The 17,635-nt window shown below is 49.4% G+C and overlaps 2 protein-coding genes across 2 annotated transcripts; one reads left to right on the top strand and one right to left on the bottom strand.

The window, feature by feature from the left end:
* Window positions 1-301: 301 nt before the first annotated feature.
* Window positions 302-14,530, bottom strand: LOC121198940 (myosin-11-like). Its single transcript, XM_041063329.1, has 41 exons — window positions 14,307-14,530; window positions 14,017-14,187; window positions 13,157-13,313; window positions 12,563-12,590; window positions 12,172-12,271; window positions 11,305-11,397; window positions 11,151-11,214; window positions 10,919-11,017; window positions 10,649-10,792; window positions 10,441-10,536; window positions 10,236-10,354; window positions 9,927-10,079; window positions 9,665-9,838; window positions 9,325-9,498; window positions 9,069-9,183; window positions 8,752-8,945; window positions 8,539-8,660; window positions 8,277-8,346; window positions 7,894-8,054; window positions 7,654-7,762; window positions 7,248-7,379; window positions 6,960-7,166; window positions 6,705-6,842; window positions 6,499-6,622; window positions 6,069-6,240; window positions 5,627-5,839; window positions 5,351-5,495; window positions 5,033-5,239; window positions 4,802-4,906; window positions 4,514-4,666; window positions 4,147-4,395; window positions 3,741-3,953; window positions 3,431-3,643; window positions 3,084-3,245; window positions 2,803-2,931; window positions 2,638-2,726; window positions 2,239-2,362; window positions 1,879-2,087; window positions 1,433-1,541; window positions 1,160-1,332; window positions 302-692 (listed from the first exon to the last, which is right to left on the bottom strand). The coding sequence occupies exons 1-41, from the start codon at window positions 14,469-14,471 to the stop codon at window positions 461-463; spliced, it is 6,006 nt and encodes a 2,001-aa protein (XP_040919263.1). The 5' UTR covers window positions 14,472-14,530; the 3' UTR covers window positions 302-460.
* A 2,613-nt stretch (window positions 14,531-17,143) lies between these two features.
* On the top strand, window positions 17,144-17,635 carry hoatz (HOATZ cilia and flagella associated protein). Its single transcript, XM_041063335.1, has one exon. It carries the CDS (start codon window positions 17,144-17,146, stop codon window positions 17,624-17,626), a length of 483 nt encoding a protein of 160 aa, XP_040919269.1. The 3' UTR covers window positions 17,627-17,635.

Genomic DNA, 17,635 nt, shown 5'->3' with positions numbered 1-17,635 from the left:
GGCCGCGTGTCTGTCGAACAGCTATGAAACTGAAATGTTTTACAATTTTTACTTTGCAACTTCAAATGGCAGAGAGCGCTGAGGCTGATGGGTACTGGAGTGTTTCACATAAAAACATAGTTTAACCTAATTGTAAGACACATCTTACATCATGATCATGTAGAAAGATTTTGTCGATAAAATGTTGTGATAAATGCTGCAGTATAATTTCCCAGAGCCCAGAGTGTCGTGTTCAGACCAACAGTGCAAAGACGTTCAGTTTAACTGGGAAATAACTGGAACCAGTAAATCAATTATCAAAGCAGTTGCCAATTAAAAACAGATTTTCTACAGTGCTGTTTTGTTGTTTCTGAATTCAGAGGAGCACTGAGGTGAAAGGACACTTTTAAAATTTTAAATTTAAAGTGTAAAATTTTTCTGGAACAGGTTGTTAGGCCCACTTTATCTGAGTCTGGTCCTTTTACTCATCGGGGGAGCAGGTGTAGACCTCTCCACAGGCCTCCGGTGGGGGGGAGCAGGCGAGAGGAGACGGGGACGGAGGCTCTTCCTCTTGCACCTCCACTGAGTTCTCTTTGATGGCGCTCCTCCGGCTGACGGTCCCTCCCATGCCGAAGCTCCTGATGCTGCTGACGCCGCCGCCGCCGCTGCTCCGAGGACCCGGGCTGCCGAACACCGCTTCACTGCCACCACGCCTGGGAACGCCCGACACATCAGGAGGAAGAGAAAGAGGAGGAAGAGGAGGGTCAGAAGGAGGTGAAGGACAGCGGGAGAACAGAGAGCAGCGAGAACTCGGTGGCTTGTTGCAAAGCGAGATTTAAGAAAAAAAAAAGTTGAAGCCCCTGAAATCTCCGAGCAGCTGGAGGGATGAGGAGAGCGAGAGTTTGCAGATCAGTAGTGTCTGAGCACAGGTGTGAAACAGGAGCAGCCAGACGTGAAGGGAGGAAAAAGGAAGTTTAAAATCACACATGGTGAAATTACAAAGAATCAGGGCTGAATGGGAATTTTATCATAGTTAAATTACTGAATATTTATATATTCACTTATAAATGAATGATCTTATAATGAACAGCTCCTTCATTAATGGACTAATCATGTGAGCTCTGTTCCCCTCACAGCTCTACCTGTCCAGCCTTCAGTCCGTCCGTGGGACCGTCGTTACCTCAGTTTGCTCCTGAGTGAAGACACCTCTCTGCTCAGGGCGTCGTTGGCCTCGCTCGCCTCGTCCAGCTCCCTCTGCAGTTTCCTGCGAGCCGCCGCCACACGCTGCGACTCCTCCTCCGCCTCCTCCAGCTGATGCTTCAGCTGCTTCACCCGCACGTTGCTCTTCTCCGCCTGCAGAGAGTGGACACATGCGTATGCATGATGAATGATGTCATGCAGTGCCTTTGTTTTAGCGGGTGTTTGATTGACGTGGTCAGAGTGCAGCCGTCACCTGGTCTTTGTACTGCTGCGCCTGCTTCCTCTCATCCTCCATCTGGAGAGTTAAATCCTTCAGTTTCTTCTCCCTCTGACGCAGGTTCTTGCCGTTGGCCTGACGCTCTCTGCACAATGATCATCATCACATCATCATCATTATCATCATGCAGAGAAAATCACTGCGTGATGCAAGAACATTTTCGTTTTCTGATCCTCTTACTTTTTCTGAGTGTTTTTTTTGTAGTTGGTACCATATTCATCAAGCACTAAATCTGGTTCTTAAAAGCAAACATTAATATTTCTCTTGTGTAATTTGACCTAAAGCTTTCATTAGGAAAATTAAACGTCTGCACAACATGTCAGATTTCAAAAAGATGTTTTTCAGTTTTGCCACTTTCACTTCATTTTGCCTTAATTGTTTGTCTTTGGAACTGAACTCCATTTCCCACCATGCACCATTACCTGCTTTCAATCTCCAGCTGCTCCTCGACCTCTCTCAGCTTGGCCTCGAGGGCAGTGATGGAGGATTTGAGCTTGGAGCGCCCCTGGCCCTCGATCTCCTGCAGTTTGGCCTTCAGCTCTCGGTTTTGTCTCTCCAGCTGCTGCCTGGATCCCTCCCTGCTCTGAGAGGAGGATCTCTCTGCTGCCAGCTCTGCACCCAGCTGCTCCACCTGCACAGCAGCAGTCAGGACGGAAAGGACGGAAAGGACACAAACCAAAAGAGAGAGAAAGAACCATTAAGAGAAAGGAAAGTTAGAGTCCAGGCTCTCACAACGCTTGTTTGGTCAACTGTAGACCGTCTCTGGTCCACCCTGAACCGACCAGCTGCTGGCTCTTCCTCAGCCGGTCGTTGAGGCTCTCCATGTTGGCCTGCTCCTCCTCCAGCTCCTCCTCCAGTTGGCTGATCTTAGTCTCCAGACGACGCTTTTCATCAGACAGCAGTGACCTGAACAGGAGGAGTGGATGTTGAAAGAGAAGAGCAGAGTCTTTTTTTCTATGTTCAGCGAATGTTCTTCGTGACCCTGATGACTCCTTTCGTGCAGCGCCACCATCAGGCCAAAATCTTTCACCTGACCGTGATGTGTCGCACAAAGATGCACTCAGCAACTCACGTCTTCTTCCACCAACTGACAAATCTCCTCTAATTATTTTATGTTCCATGAAAAGTGGAAGCTTTCTTTGTAAATTCATGATTTGTCACCACAGCAGTGAAACACCTACTTTCCAGAGGAGTTACTGGCCAGTTCTTCATGTAGCTCGTCTCTTTCTGTCTCCGCCTGCTTACGAGCCCTCTCAGCAGCTGCCAACATCTGCACAGACAGAGGAAGTTAATGGTGAAACCACAGGCGTTGTGTTGAAGGGTTAAGATGCACAACATGGCCTCACCTCGTGCAGCTGAGCGATGTCGGCCTCCATGGCCTTGGCTCTGCGCTCGGACTCTCTGGCTGAGGCGAGGACCTCCTTCTGGGCTGCACGAGAGTCCTCCAGCTCCCTCTGGAGATCCTTCACCTGTCCCTGTGAGGGGCAGAGGGGGTGGTGCCAGGTTTCATCTGGTCTTTAATACATATGACTCACAGCACAGGAGGCACTTTATCATTTATTCACTTTGCAGACACTGCAGAATCCAGAGTAGATCAGGAATAGTTCCACCTGACAAAAATGCTGACCTGGATCTTGCGGAGCTGCTTAACTGCCTCGTCACGCCCCCTGCTGGTGGCCTCCAGCTGGTCCTCCCGGTCCTTCAGCTCCCCCTCCAGCTTCTTCTTCCCAGCTGATGCCTGACCTCGCTGCTTCCTCTCCTCCTCCAGCTCCGCCTCCAGCTCACGCACCTGACGGAGAGAGGAGACGACAGACAGACAGACAGACTTTTCTCTCCACCATGATTTTCCATGCTTTTAAACTGAGCAGGAAAATGGATGTTAGACCAGGGTGATGAACAAACATCAAACTTCACCTCCTGCAGCACCATCACACCTTAAAGATGAAGACGTGACAGTGGTAGGTTGCGCCCCACCTGTTTGAGAAGCTGCTTCCTCTTCTCCTCGCCCATCTCATCGTGGGCCTGCAGCTCCCTCTCATGCTGAGCTTTGAGGGCCTGACTGTTGACCTCCAGACGCAGCTTGGCGTCCTCAGCGACCTGCAGCTCGTCCTCCAGCTCCTCCATCTGCGTCCTCATCTCCTCCATGATGGCTTCCAGGCCACGCTTCGCCTTCTCCAGGTCGTGGACCTGACGGAGGAAAGAAGAAAGAAGAGCAGATCAGAAATGATGTCAACCTTTCCAACAACTGAAAATGACTCATTCATGCTCAGACATTGTTCCTTACACTCTTTCCCACATCATCCTTGGAGCTGATGAGGTCTTCCATCTCAGCTCGGAGGGCCTTCATGGTCTTCTCCGCCTCCTCCAGAGCCTCCTGATTCTCCTCCAGAGCTCTGGACAGAGCTAACACCCGGGTCTCCTTCTCCCTCGCCTCCGCCTCCGCTCGATCCCGCTCCTCTGCAAACTTACAGGACACGGCGCGCTCCTCTGCCAGCATCTGACCAACAGGAGGACGAAGGAGATCACAGGAGATTAGAGTGAAAATGAACCCAGGACAGGGACATTCAAACATGTGGACAAAACCCTCAACCCTAGTGTGGACTGGATGTGCAGCTCTGCAAACTGTAAAAATGCACGTGGAGTCAAACACACACTGAAATCCTTCAGAAACACTCCTGGATCTGCCAGACCTGATCAAACTTCTTCTGCTTCTTCTCCAGGTTGGAGACGAGCTGCCGCTGGCTGTCCAGGTCCATGAGGACGTCCTCCAGCTCCTGCTGCAGCCGGCTCCGGCTCTTCTCCAGCTTGTCGTAAGCGGAGGCCTTCTCCTCGTACTCGCTGTTGGCCGCCTCCAGCTCGCGCTGCAGACGCTTCTTCCCCTCCTCCAGGAGCTCCGCCATCCCTGACATCTCGTCCAGCTTCTTCTTGTTGTCGGACAGCTGACGGGGGTGGAACAGTGAGAGCTTAAAAGAGTTTGTTGTGCTTCTACAGTGTCACACGACTGTCCTCCTCCCACTCTAACAGTTCAGATTTCGTCTCTTGTCTGAAGTTACTGACCTGCATGTTGAGGCTGGAGACCTGCCTCTCCACGGCCCGTTTGGCTTCCGTCTCCTCCTCCAGCTGCTCCATCAGGCTGTTCCTGTCGTCTTCCATCTGACGGAGACGTCCAGACAGATTCAGCTTCTGACGGGTCTCCTCTGACAGTAGCTCCTGGAGGAGAAGGACGAGGAATCGATGGACTGGGACTAAATGCTTTGAAGATGCTCATGGTTTCCAGAGGATGTACCAAACAACGTGGGTTATTTAAAGCTTAATAAAGTTGTGTAACTTTAGTGTGTGTCTCACCTGTGCGTCCTGCAGCTGAGAGGACAAACTGGAGATGTCTTTACTCAGCTTGATGTTTTTTCCCTCTGCCTCATTCAACAGACCCGTCACACTGTCCAGCTCCAGCTAACGGACAGGAAGAGAAAGAAAAGGAGAGAGAGAGAAAAAGATGTATTTTACTGGCAGAAAGTGACAGATGGATCAGAAAACTCATTTTGGAAGTTTGAACTCATCAGAGTTTCTCAGACTCACAGTCATCTTGGAGACTCTGTCCCCGAGCTCTGTCCTCTGCCGCTCGCTCTCGTTGAAGCGTGAGTGCAGGTCGTTCAGCTGACCCTCCACCTTCTTCTTCTTGTGCTCCACATCCTGTTTGGCACTGGCGAGGGATCGCAGGTCAGCGCTCAGATCTGCCGTCTCCTTCTCCAGAGCCTGCTTGGCTTTCTCCAGACCAGCCCTCACCTGGGCGGAGAGGTGAGCATGACTGAGTCAGCCTGAACACAGCCACGTCATGCTGCAGCTGGCTGAACACTCAACACCTCTGTGTTGTTCAGTGTGTGTGTGTGTTCGTACCCTCTTGGCCTGCTCCAGCTGCTCACTGAGCTCCTCCACAGCCTGCCCGTGTTTCTGTCTCAGGTCCTGGATCTGAGCCTCGTGGCTCCGCCCCTCCTCCTCCATGGCTTTCTTCAACATGGCTACCTCCTGCTCACGCTTCGCCCTGCCAATCACACGCACACACAACAAAACATACACACATCAGATTTTCTGCCTGCGTCCTGGAACAGGGGTCCCTCCTCTGTTGGGTTCGTCCCTCCCCTCTTTTGACCCACACAGTGCTGTCATACGGACCGTAGCTCCTGCTGGGCGGCGGTGGTATCCAGGCTGTCCTCCAGCTCAGTGCGTAGAGCATTCAGCTCCTCCCCGAGGTCCCGCCGCGCCGCCTCAGCCTTGCCCCGGGCCGCCCTCTCTGCCTCCAGGTCCTCCTGCAGCTCTGAGAGCAGAGCCTCCAGCTCCCGAATCCGCTTCACCGCCATCCCGTGCTGACTGCTCTCCTGCTCCAAGCTGCAGACGCAGAACAGTTCTAACAGTTTCTAATATTTTAAGACCAGATGTCTTCAGTTTACTGTCCTGCTGTTTCATTCTTGTCTGAGTGGAAATGTCTCTGAGTATGAAACAGCCTTCATGATGGGATCATCATGATATTTGCTGTGGAGTTTCATGCTGACCAAGTTTCCACGTGTCCTCAAGAAAAGTTAAAACTAGTTATTAGTAGTTTAGTGGTCACTCTTACCGGGCCTGCGTGGCCTGGAGCTCCTCTTCCTTGGCGGCTAGCTGGGCTCGGAGCTCAGCCAGTTGGGCCAGCAGGTCGGCGTGCTGCTCCTGAAGGTCGGCCAGCTCCGCCTCCACCTTCCTCTTGGCCTTCTCCATGTCCTGACGACCCTTCTCCTCCTTCTTCAGACGCACTGGACACAACGGACAAAACAAGACAGTGAACAAACCTCAAACACCTCATCTTCAGTTTTATGGGAAAACAAATTATTGATCTGATTTGGTTCATAACAAACCAAAAAAAAGCTTCTGAATAGTCAGTTTTTGATTTATATATATATATAAATTATTAGCTGCATCCTTCTACATCTAAACAGAGGTGAATAGAAGAGAGTAAAAGTGAATGGAGTGAAATAAAGAGTCGAGTGAGAGTGAGACGTCTGGTGACTGACCCTCCAGGTCAGAGATCATGGACTCGTGTTTGTTCTTGAGTTTGGTCAGGTTCTTGGACTTCTCCTCCTCCTCGGCCAGGTTAGAGCTCATGTCAGCCATCCTCTCCTCCAGAAGCTTTCGCTCCTAGAGACGGAGACATTCGGGTGTGTGAGGAAGTAGTTTGTGCTGTGAATGAAACACCTGCAGCAGACCTGCTCCTTCGTACCTTCTGCAGTTTGTTATTCTGGTCCTCCATCAGCAGGACGTCCTCCTCCAGCTTCCTGACTTTTCCCTCCACAGCAGCTTTCTCCAGCTGCAGCTTCTGCCGAGCGTCCTCCTCCTCTGCTATGTGAGCCTCCATGAGCTGCAGAAGAACATCGTGCTTGTGGTTAAATAACAGTAAAAATAATCTGTAGAATAAACAAAGTGCCCCTGAACTGCTGTGTTGTGATAGTAATGATGATGAAGATGAGTGTCCAACCTGTAGCTGCTGTTCCATGTCCTTCTTCTCCTGCTGCAGGGAGTTGCTGTGCTCCTCCTCCTCCTCCAGCCGGGCCTCCATCTCATGCAGCACCTCCTCCAGCTCCTGCTTCTTGGCCTCCAGTCTCACCCTCATCTCCTCGGCCTCAGCGTACAGCTCCGTCTCTGCCTGCAGCTTTGTCTCCAGCTGAGCTCGCTCCTCAATCAGCTACGAACAGAGACTTCAGTCATTTCTGGAAATATATTCAGTTTTTTTTACAAACCAGATGAAACTCTGCACTGGTGTCACCTGGGTGTGTTTCTGGGTGATGTCCTTCAGTTCAGCCTCAGTCTTTGCTGCCACTTCTCTCGCCACCTTTAGTTCTTCCTCCTTCTGACCCATTTCCTCTTCCTGTCTGGTTACCTGCAGCAGGGGCTTCACCTGATCCATGGACAGACACGTCACACATCAACCGTTCATCAGCCTCAGCTCTACAAAAACACTGTAAGTTAGCATGCAGCTACTGGACCTTAGCATACTGTGCTAATGTTTAACATGTAATGTTTCTGATTCTGTGGAAACTCACATACACCTCTCGTGTCCCAAAACTGGAAGTGGTGACAGCGTTTCAACGCTTTTCCTAACATTTTATAGACAAAGTGATGATGATGTGTGTGTGTGTGTGTGTGTGTGTGTGTGAGCAGGTGTGTGTAACCTTAGTAAAAAGCCTCCACCACTGCCAGTTCTTGAGTTTAAGGTAACAGGCGCAGTTTCTCTGGATGACCTTCATGGCGGTGAGCTGCTGCTGACGCTTACTGAAAGCCCTGAGAACCAGGAAGAGTCACAGGTCAGCTGGAGTGTATACCACTGTGTGTGTCTGTGTGTGTCTGTGTGTGTGTCTGTGTTGGGCAGTATTCTGTTCTCTGGTTCTAACATCAGTCTAACTGTCTCTTACTTGCGGCCCAGGAAGCCTCTTGCTTGTGCCTGGAAGGCGATGATGACGACGGTGAGTTTGAGGTCTCTCTCCTCCTCCAGCTGGGCCAAAACCCCCGTCCTGAAGAACATCTTACTCTGGCCAATACGATACAGGTTAGGATCCAGATCCAGGTGCTTTACCTGGAGGGGAGGGGAAGAGATGAGGAAACAAGAGAAGGAGAGAAAAACAAAAAAGAAACCTCTGTTTCTTATAACGACATTTTCATAATTCAGTTTTATTTAAATGACTTGTTCAGTAAAGTTTTGGAAACTGTTAAACATTTCTGTGGACATGCACACAAGGTCTGACACAGATTATGCGTCAGCAGTAACACACACAGCATTCGCTTCCATCCAGCTCACCATCAGACAGCAGGCCTGCTTCCCATCCATGAAGCCTTTAGGGATGGCGTTGGCAGCCAGAATCTCATACCTACAGACAACAGACACTTCGTCACTTTGAACAGTCGCACAAACAAACACCATACTTTATAAAACAAGCCCTGATACTAAACGAGGCATAACTCAAACTGTGTGGATGTCATTGCAAAGATATAAGGTAAAAGCCTCCAGCTGTAGTTTATGGAAACCACAGCACTCTGCGACGTCTCCGACGGATCCTCACCTCTGCCTGAACTCCTGGAACACGATGCGGTTGGGGAATCCCTGTCTGCAGATCCGAATCCCCTCCAGCACCCCGTTACACCTCAGCTGCTCCAGCACCAGGTTGGCGTCCATCTTCCCAGCCTGCAGCACAGCAGCCAATCAACAAGCACTGAATGTACTGTACATACAGACACACCGGCTCTCTACAGACTGTGGCTGAGCTCGAACGTACCCTCTTCTCGTGGTTGGGGATGATGCAGCGGACGAAGTTGGGCTGCGTGTTGTGCAGCGTCGTCATCAGTTTGCCCAGGGACTCTTTGTACAGCTGGCCCACTGTGCGGAACATGCCCTTCTTGGATTTAGTGGAGCTGGGCACCGAACTCTCTGACATCTTGGTCATGGTCTCCAGACCCACCACGCGATCCACTGTCAGGTGGATCAAAAAGATTCATGCCTCATTTTATTACCATGAAGACAGATGTGAGGTGAAATGTCCAGCTACAGGAAAGAAGTACATGAGGACGTGATGCGGTCTCACGGAGGACTGACCGTCTTTCCACAGGTCCTGGATGAAGGCGCTGGAGGAGTTGTTGAGCAGAGCCGTCACGTTGTCATTCAGAGGATCCATGTTCTTCGTCAGCCAGTTCGCTGCATTATAGTCGACCTGGAAACATAATGATGAAGAGTAAAAACTGAGCAGGACTGTTTTCAGATGATGAAGGAACATGTAAGGTACATGTGTGTACAGATAGACACACATGTACAGCTCTCCTGATCCTTCCTGAAGCCCTCGGTTCATCCTCACCTTTCCGGCGTAGTGCAGAACACTGAACATCAGTTTATCTTTGTGCTGTTTGGGTTTGGAGAATTTAACGTGACCGGTGTGGGTGTTCAGCAGCTTGTCCACGAACGAAACATCGGTGGCTTTGGGGAACCAGCACTCCTCGTCCAGCAGGGCCAGGATGCCAGGAGGGTTGTTCTGCAGGACGCGACGGGACACAGGGACTGAGATCAAACATTATCATGCTATCATTTGTTTCCTGTTGCAATTATATCAACTGAATTTCAGATGCTGATGTGATTTGACGTCCTGGTTAAAGTAAAACATGTGAGCTGATGTGTGCGTGGCCGCGGCCCGTCCTGACCGGCCTCTCGATGAGCTCGATGCAGGGCTGCAGGTCCAGGCCGAAGTCGATGAAGTTCCACTCGATGCCCTCCCTCTTGTACTCCTCCTGCTCCAGGATGAACATGGTGTGGTTGAAGAGCTGCTGCAGACGCTCGTTGGTGTAGTTGATGCAGAGCTGCTCGAAGGAGTTGTCCTGAGGAAACGAGACGGTCAGTGATTAGAAAATTACAGTGAAACAATGAAATGTTTAAATGAAATATTAATTTTCAGTAAACATTCACCTCAAAAATCTCAAAGCCAGCGATGTCCAGGATGCCGAGGAAGGAGGACGCCTGTCTCTTACTCTTGTCCAGGGTCTTGTTGACCCTCGCCAGGATCCAGCGAAACAGGCGCTCGTACATGGCTTTGGCCAGAGCCTCCACTGCAAAATCAGCCTGCGGAGGAGGACAGAGGTGAGGAGGAGGACAGAGGTGAGGGGTGGACAGAGGTGAGGAGGAGGACAGATAGAGGGCGACAGGAGAAAGTCTGATTCTGCATTTCAGAGGAAAATATTCCACGATTCTGTGTTAACAAGTTTTGGTATGTTCTACCTGCTGCTTGGTCTGAGCCTTCTGCACCACCTCCCTGCCCACTTTGATTCGGGGGGTGAGGATGGCGCGGGTGAAGTCGGTCACATTGATGCCCTGCAGGTGACACACCTTCTGGGCAGCTGGATGATAGAATGAGACAGAGGAGAGGTCGGGTAAGCTCAGAGGTGAATTCACGGAGCTGGTTTTGGTGTTTTTCAGTGGTTACCGGTGTTATCGGGCATGGTCGCCTGCTCGCTGTTCCTCTCCTTCTCAAACTTGATGTTGCCCAGCTGGAGCACAGTGGACACCACCTTCAACATCCCTGCAGAGGAAGATGAAAGTAAGAGCAACACTTAAATGTAAGATGTGCTCAAAGAGTTTACTTCATCCAAAAATATGTTTAACTGGATTTTGGATCTCTGGGCAGTGTGTACCTAATCTCTCCTCCTCAGTGAAGCCCATGATCTCCATGGCCTCCAGAGTCTCATCAAACAACTCATCGTCCTCCTGACCAGGGATCTCCACGTGACCGGCCACCAGGAAACGATAGTTGCTGAAGTCCTCCAGCAGCAGCTCGTCTACACACACACACACACGGGACACATGACCACGGGACACATGACCACGAGACACATGACCACGGGACACATGACCACGGGACGTCCGTGTTCGTGTTCTTTCTCACTCATGTGTAAGTTGCTCACCCTTCATCTTGTCCTTGGCTCCTGCCACCATGTAGTAGAAGATGTGAAATGCTCGCTCAGTGTTGGCCTGACGAATACAGCGAGACTTCTCCAGGAGGTCTGAGCAGGTCAGGAGCAGGTTAAGCAGATAACCGGGTGCATTCTCAGGTCTTTGTTAACTGGACGTATATTTTATTAGATAGTTTAAAGTTTAGAATTTGATCAAAGCAACATTTGATTAAAAAAAGGATACAGGTGTCAATATTTGCTCCAACAATATAACCAGTCACATCAAAGTTGAGCTTGATGAACTTTCCCTGTGGACAGAGATGACAGCAACAGACACATGACACCACTGACATCTGTGCAGACTGAAAGTCGACTGAGAGTCTGATCGAAACGCTTACAAATCGTGACGAGTTGTCGTTCTTGATGGTTTTGGCGTTTCCAAATGCCTCCAGGATTGGATTAGCCTGCAGCAGCTGCTTCTCCAGCTCCCCCTACAGCCCACAACAGGGTTACACATCCACCCATCCATCCATCCATCCATCCATCAACACGTCTGCATGTGCATATTCAACAGTAAGCGTGCACATGACAGCAGATGCATACACAGTAACCTCGACTGCTGATCATGTAAATGTGTCTGTGTGAGACTCAGTACTCACGTAGGCCAGAGATCCAGGCTGCTGCTGCTGCTGCTGCAGGAGGAAGCAGGAACACAAACTGCTTACAAACCCCAACATTTAGCATGTCCCCAAAACCCACTGCCCACATGACACCAAAAAAAAAAAAAAAAGAAGAAGAAGAAGCAGCAGGGTCGGAGGTCAAGCATCAACAGGTCCCAGCTAAACAAACCACAGACAGTTCAGCACCGGGTTTAATGCAGCTGTGACTTTTACCCAGCGTCACAGACGATTTGTAGATATGAAGACTTTGCATCATGGAAACACGTAACATACTTTTTAAAAAGTTTCTTTCAATCAGAGTTTGATCAGAAATCAGGAGCCACAGCAGCAGCAGCTGAAACACAGACAACAATAATCTGTCCTCACCTTGGCCACGGCTGCAGCAACTGAGTCCTGTCACGCACAGTGGACAATTTATATTTATTCATTTCTGTTCCTCATCACTCGGATCAGTCAAACAGTCACTTCTTAAACAGTTAGATTTGCTTCAAATGAACATAGAACAACTCAAAACTTAAATAAATTTAAACGTAGCTTCTCGTATGTTTCTGTTTCCTGCTGTTAGCTGGAGACGTTTCTACTCACAGGGTTGATGTCTTTTTTGCCCTTGTGTGAGGAGGCGACGACAGCCAGGTACTGAATCACCTTCTTGGTGTTTTCAGTCTTCCCTGCTCCAGACTCACCTCTGGGCGAGAGAGAGAGAGAGAGAGAGAGAGAGAGAGAGAGAAGGAAAAGTAACTCATGTGAACCCTAACCCAGTTCATCACAGGTCCCAGGTCTCACACTGTGCAGACTCAGTAAGTCTGTAAAGTTTAGGGCCAACTCGTGGTTTGAGGTCCGGGTTGGGGTCAGCCGTGCAGCGGTCATAGTGTGGTTTAGTGTAAGTCAATGCAGTGTGATGGAAACAGGCTTGTGTGTGCTCACTTTCATGCACAGTGTGATGGAAAAAGGTGAAGTGTTGTATGTTTTGACTCACGTGCAGAGAATAGACTGATCCTCCCGGTCTGTGGACAGAGACAGAGACGGGGGGGGGGGGGACGTTAAAAAGGGGGAAATAATGTGAAATGTTGACTGAGCTGAGCTCGTTACTCGAGGCCAAGCTGAACAGACCAAACATGAACTCTGAGGCGGTGCCGGCCGCTTCGCTCCAACACGAGGGCAAACGGCTCCGAGGTCTCGTTTGGAGGGAGATTAGCCTCCATCACTCATATCATCTAAAAATAGCAGGTGGATGCAGGACTCCGTCGCTGTAATCTTGGCTCACTGCTCCATGTATGGCCATTCTGCAGCTGAATGGAAAGTATGGAGCTGGTCTGAGGTCAGGGGCGGACCGTCCGGAGACCAGACGGCACGCTCCGAGGCTTCAGGCAGGACCGCCGCCACTTAACTCATGTAACAGCCTGTGTTTGCTGCTTCATAAAGCACAGCAGCAGCTGAATTATTCTCCCTCCCCGTCCCCAGATCCAGATCTCACACCAGCTACAGAGCTGAATCCTTTGACTGTTTGTGTGAAATATAATCAGCAGACTCCAAACCCACATTATTGGCACCAGCCTAATGTGTGCGTTACCTTGCAACATGTTCCTGTAGGCGTTGTCTGTGATGGAGTAGATGTGCGGCGGCACCTCGTGACGTTTCTTGCCCTTGTACATCTCGATGATCTTCTCAGAGTAGATTGGCAGCATCTTGTAGGGATTCACCACCACACAGAACAGACCAGAGTACGTCTGTGGGGGAGGACGGGGGGGACGGGGGGGGGCACGTCAGAGCCGTCAGGAAGCTTCACGCTGCTCTTTCTGAATATCTACTGAATATCGTTGAACAGCTACATGAAGTGACCAAGTCAGCTTGTAAATTTTCCCTCTTTACTCTGTTTAATATACACAGAGTTCAGGGCACGAGGGTTTGCTCATATAAGGACTGGAGCTCTTCACTTCCACTGATCTTCGTGGACGTTTGTATTAGATACATAAGCTTGGATTTTAATTTTTACATCCTGTGCCTTATTAGACTTTGTGAGACTGACTAAAAAAATAAAAAGCATAAGCTGTTGATCCTTCCAGTACATCCTGAGTCTATGCAGAGAGCAGAGTCTGAACACAGACCTTAAACACGGACCTGTCCACCTGAATATGGAGTTAACCTGCTGACTTTAAACCTGATGTGTTGACGTAAAGGTTCTTTCTTTTTTCCACAGACAGTCAATTCGAAATGTTCTATGATTCATGATTTAAGCACATTGTTCTTTAATACCTGTTTTTGACAGAGGAACACTGAGTTCATCAAACAGTCACAGACTCGTCTTCAAACAGCCGTCAGTGGACGCTCTGCTCGGTGCTGACTTACACATTTCTCCTGCTTAAATAATTTCCCTTTAACAGTTATGGCAATTTCTTGCAATATGTAAATGAGCGTGTGTGTGTTTCTCACATAGATCAGGCTGGAGAAGTATCTCTCTCGCAGGTTGTGGAGGACGGAGGCTTCGTTGAGGAAGGTGAGGGCGGCCATGTCCTCCACCTTGCTGAACTTGGGAGGGTTCATCTTCTGGATGTCGTCTTTGTTCACCGTCACTTTCTGACCGTTGGAGAGCTCCAGCAGCACCTGCAGCAGAAACAAACAGCTCTGTTAGAAAGCTTTGTGTACTTCTGTGCTTTTTGAGTTAGACCGGCTGAAATACAACAGCACGTGTCCTTACGATGGCGTCATCACGTGCACATTACCTCATTTCCCTTCTCCTCCTTGATGCTGGCCGGCTCGAAGCCCTCCCTCTCTGACGGCACCCACACCATCTTCTTGGCTGCCCAGTCGGCTTGTGCCACACCGCTGTTGCGAAAGTCATTTTCCAGAAAGAGGTACTTGCTGTCGTCAGCGGCCGGGTCAGCCATGTTGGAAGTATCACTGTTAGGAGTGGAATGGACCTGTGATTCGCAGGCGGCGACGTCGGGATCGTCACAGGCAGCTGGTTCAGCCTCTGGTGTGGTGATGGGAGTCGAGTTGACCTCTGACCTCTCTTTGACCTCTGGCCTGCTGACACAACAGACAGGGCAGAATCCACACACTGAACATGTGAAGTCCGTGAGTCGTCCATCAGTGAAGCTGCTGCAACACGTCAGAGCCTGACAGCGTTCACCGCTTCTGTGTCCATGTTACCGTCATCACTGACCTTTAACAGGAAGGTCACTGAAATGAAACCTGGAGACACAGACCAGATCTGAACACAGGACAAAGCCGAGTCCTCTGCGACTGCACAGCAGATACAACAGGTGCAGGAAAGGATCCAGCGTGCAGACGTAACCCTGTCCACCTGATCTGAGCATCACATACAACATTTTATTCTGATGTTTAACTTCTCTGCTCCGTGCAGTGACATACAGGTGTGCTCCCGACCCTGTGACATCACTGTTGGGTGTGGTTACAGGTGCAACAAGGCACTGGTTTCTGACCACTGCCGTCAGTGATGCTGACTCCTGGCTGAGGTGAAACAGGCTGAATCTCTCATCCAGAGAGGGCAGAGTCAAGTGGCTCTTTATTCCTCTGTAATATTACATACTCACACACGATAAGCAACAATAAAAGATGAAGTTCAAAAAACATACTTATCATTGAAATAGCTGAACAGTCAAAAACCCACAACTGTCATCAAATTTTAAATCTCACTCCAACATACGATCAGGTTTTATTACACGAAACATCAGCCACAGTCTCTGAGACCAGTAAACTGTCTGAAGTCACTGCCGATGCTCAAACATCTCATCGCACACAAGACGCAGAAGTGATGAAGACAAACATCTCATCGATAAAACAGATGCATTAGCTCATATTCTCTCTTTCTTCCTCCTCCTATGAGTCGAGCTGCTGCTTTTACATCCTAATAAAATGATTTGCATTTGGTTTCAGTGACCTGTCGGACAGTTTACTGCTGATAACGGCCTCCGAGCATTTCCCTGGGTTTGCATTCAGCTACTTACTCACTTATCCTTGTCTCTTCATGTAGGTCACAGGGCTGCTTTGACCTCCCGTTGAACAGCAGGTAATAAAACATGAAAAGCAGCACACAGATAATCAAACAACTCAGCTGCCATGCTGGAATGCCCATGTTTGGCTAACCCTTTGCTCCTGGTAGCTTGGTAGCCTAAAGAGGGATGCTAGAGACTTAGCAGGCATACTACCTTATAAGGTGCAGCTCATGTGTCCAGCCAAGCTTACCGTTTACACCAAAATGGTGACATGTCACAAGGTGCATCCATGTGTGTCCGCGGGCACACACACGCACACACACACACACACACACACAACACAGAGCAGGTATGTGAGCACAAATCAATCTGTACCATCTGTCAGTCACGTTTCTGTCACAGTCACCAGGTAATGGGATGTTTCACTCAGCTGAGCACATTTCTCATTAAATAACATTTTTAAGCTTTAGCCAACACTTTCACATCACTACTGATTCAGCTCATGCAGCACACTGTTATTTCTGAATTACACTGTTTAATTTGTAATTCTCTCTCCCATTTTTTACCCTTTAACAGCAAATATTAACACAACATGTTGGTTTTAATGTGTTTTGGTTTGAAGAGTGACAGAGGTTGAACTTTTAACGATTAACAAGCTGCTGTTTAGTTTTTCTCTACATGCCTCGTCATGTTTTTGTAGGTTTAAGTTACATTATCAGACTTTATGATTAATCTAACGGTCAATTTCAGTAGAATTCGTTGAACAGAAGCAGTAAAAGCTTCTACCTGTGTCCTTCATTAAGTCCTGAGTTTAATTTCAGCTGTTTGAAGTCAAATTAAACCGCTCGTACTCACTGCGCGGTGCTTCAGTCCTCAGAGCAGGACGGACGCTGAGAATCTCATGTCAGGTAACTGAGATGATGATGATGATGATGGTGCTGATGGGGATGTCGTCCTTCCTCCTCCACACTATTTAAATCGGCCCGCAACACCTGGGGGTGGAGCAGCGCGTGCGACCCGCCCCGTTTCCTAAATTGGCAGCAGAGCGCGAGCGAGCAATCAAGAGGTTCGGCTCATCCGCCTTCAAATTAAGAGCCGTGAATTATACACAAACACGTTACTGTTACTGAACGAGTGCGATTAACTCAGCTGCTGAACTGAAAGCAGCTAAGTACATGTACTCAGTTACTGTAGGAAACCAAAGTTAAACTCTGTTACTTGTTTTCTTAGAGAAAACTCTGCCTGATAACTACAACAGTCATCCCCTTCGATTTTTTTTTGGCTCTGTGAGAAAAATCATGAACAAAGATCAGTAACGTAGCTTCTTTTTGCTATTGAGACTCATGTTCAGTGTATATACTGAAAACATGTTGAAACGTCGCTGTTTCTTCTCAGTAAATAGTTTTATTTCATTCCGTGGGTCAAAGCGCGGACCTACATTTATTTTGAAAAGTTTACGCGGATGATAAAACTCTTGTTCCTGCTAGCTTGCCGTAGTAGTCTCGTTTCCATAGTGACCACACCAAACAACATCACTTGCTCTCAATTTTCTTTAATGTCCTATGAATTGTCCTGTTGACAGTTTTCTGACCTAAAGTCAAATGTCTGTCTGTCCCGAGCCTCCGGAGCAGGACGAGTTCGACCAGTTCTTCACCGTGTTTGACGGCTCTTCTCCGGAGGATGTGTCCCACGCCAGGCAGCTGTGGAGCTCCCTGTCCCTCCTGCCGCCGCTGGAGTCCCGGCTGGTGTCGGCAGACATCCGACAGAGGCTGCCGGTGTCCCGGCCGCAGCGCAGCAGCACAGCAGCAGCGGCTGGTCCCAAACTCTCCGCCCCGGAGCCGCCGAGCGTCCCCGCTCCCCGGCAGAGACAGGAGGAGAGACAGCGGTACGTGGCCATGGCCGACCAGAGGAGGGAGATCCTGGCTCTGCTGAGGAGACAGAGGGAGCAGAGGATCCAGAAGGAGCTGCTGTCTGTGGCTTTTAAACCGAAGGTGAAGCTCGGCAGAGAAAAAGAGCTGAAAGTACAAAAAGCTTCAGACTGTGAGATGGACCAGGACCAGGACCTGGTCAGACAGCTGCGGTAGAAGGAGGGG

The sequence above is a fragment of the Toxotes jaculatrix genome, chromosome 18 (assembly GCF_017976425.1).
Source record: "Toxotes jaculatrix isolate fToxJac2 chromosome 18, fToxJac2.pri, whole genome shotgun sequence".
NCBI lineage: Eukaryota > Metazoa > Chordata > Actinopteri > Toxotidae > Toxotes > Toxotes jaculatrix.
Note: the sequence above shows the minus strand (reverse complement) of the source record. Positions and strands in the feature narration are given on the sequence as shown.

Bases quoted from the DNA above. Each gene is read 5' to 3' on its own strand.
- hoatz (XM_041063335.1), top strand. From the start codon at position 17,144: ATGTCTGTCTGTCCCGAGCCTCCGGAGCAGGACGAGTTCGACCAGTTC.
- LOC121198940 (XM_041063329.1), bottom strand. From the start codon at position 14,471: ATGGCTGACCCGGCCGCTGACGACAGCAAGTACCTCTTTCTGGAAAAT. The intron at 10,537-10,648 runs GTACACACTGCC...CTTCCTCTGCAG, and splicing joins CACTGAGGAGGAGAGATTAG to GGATGTTGAAGGTGGTGTCC. The intron at 6,623-6,704 runs GTACGAAGGAGC...CTCCGTCTCTAG, and splicing joins AGAATAACAAACTGCAGAAG to GAGCGAAAGCTTCTGGAGGA.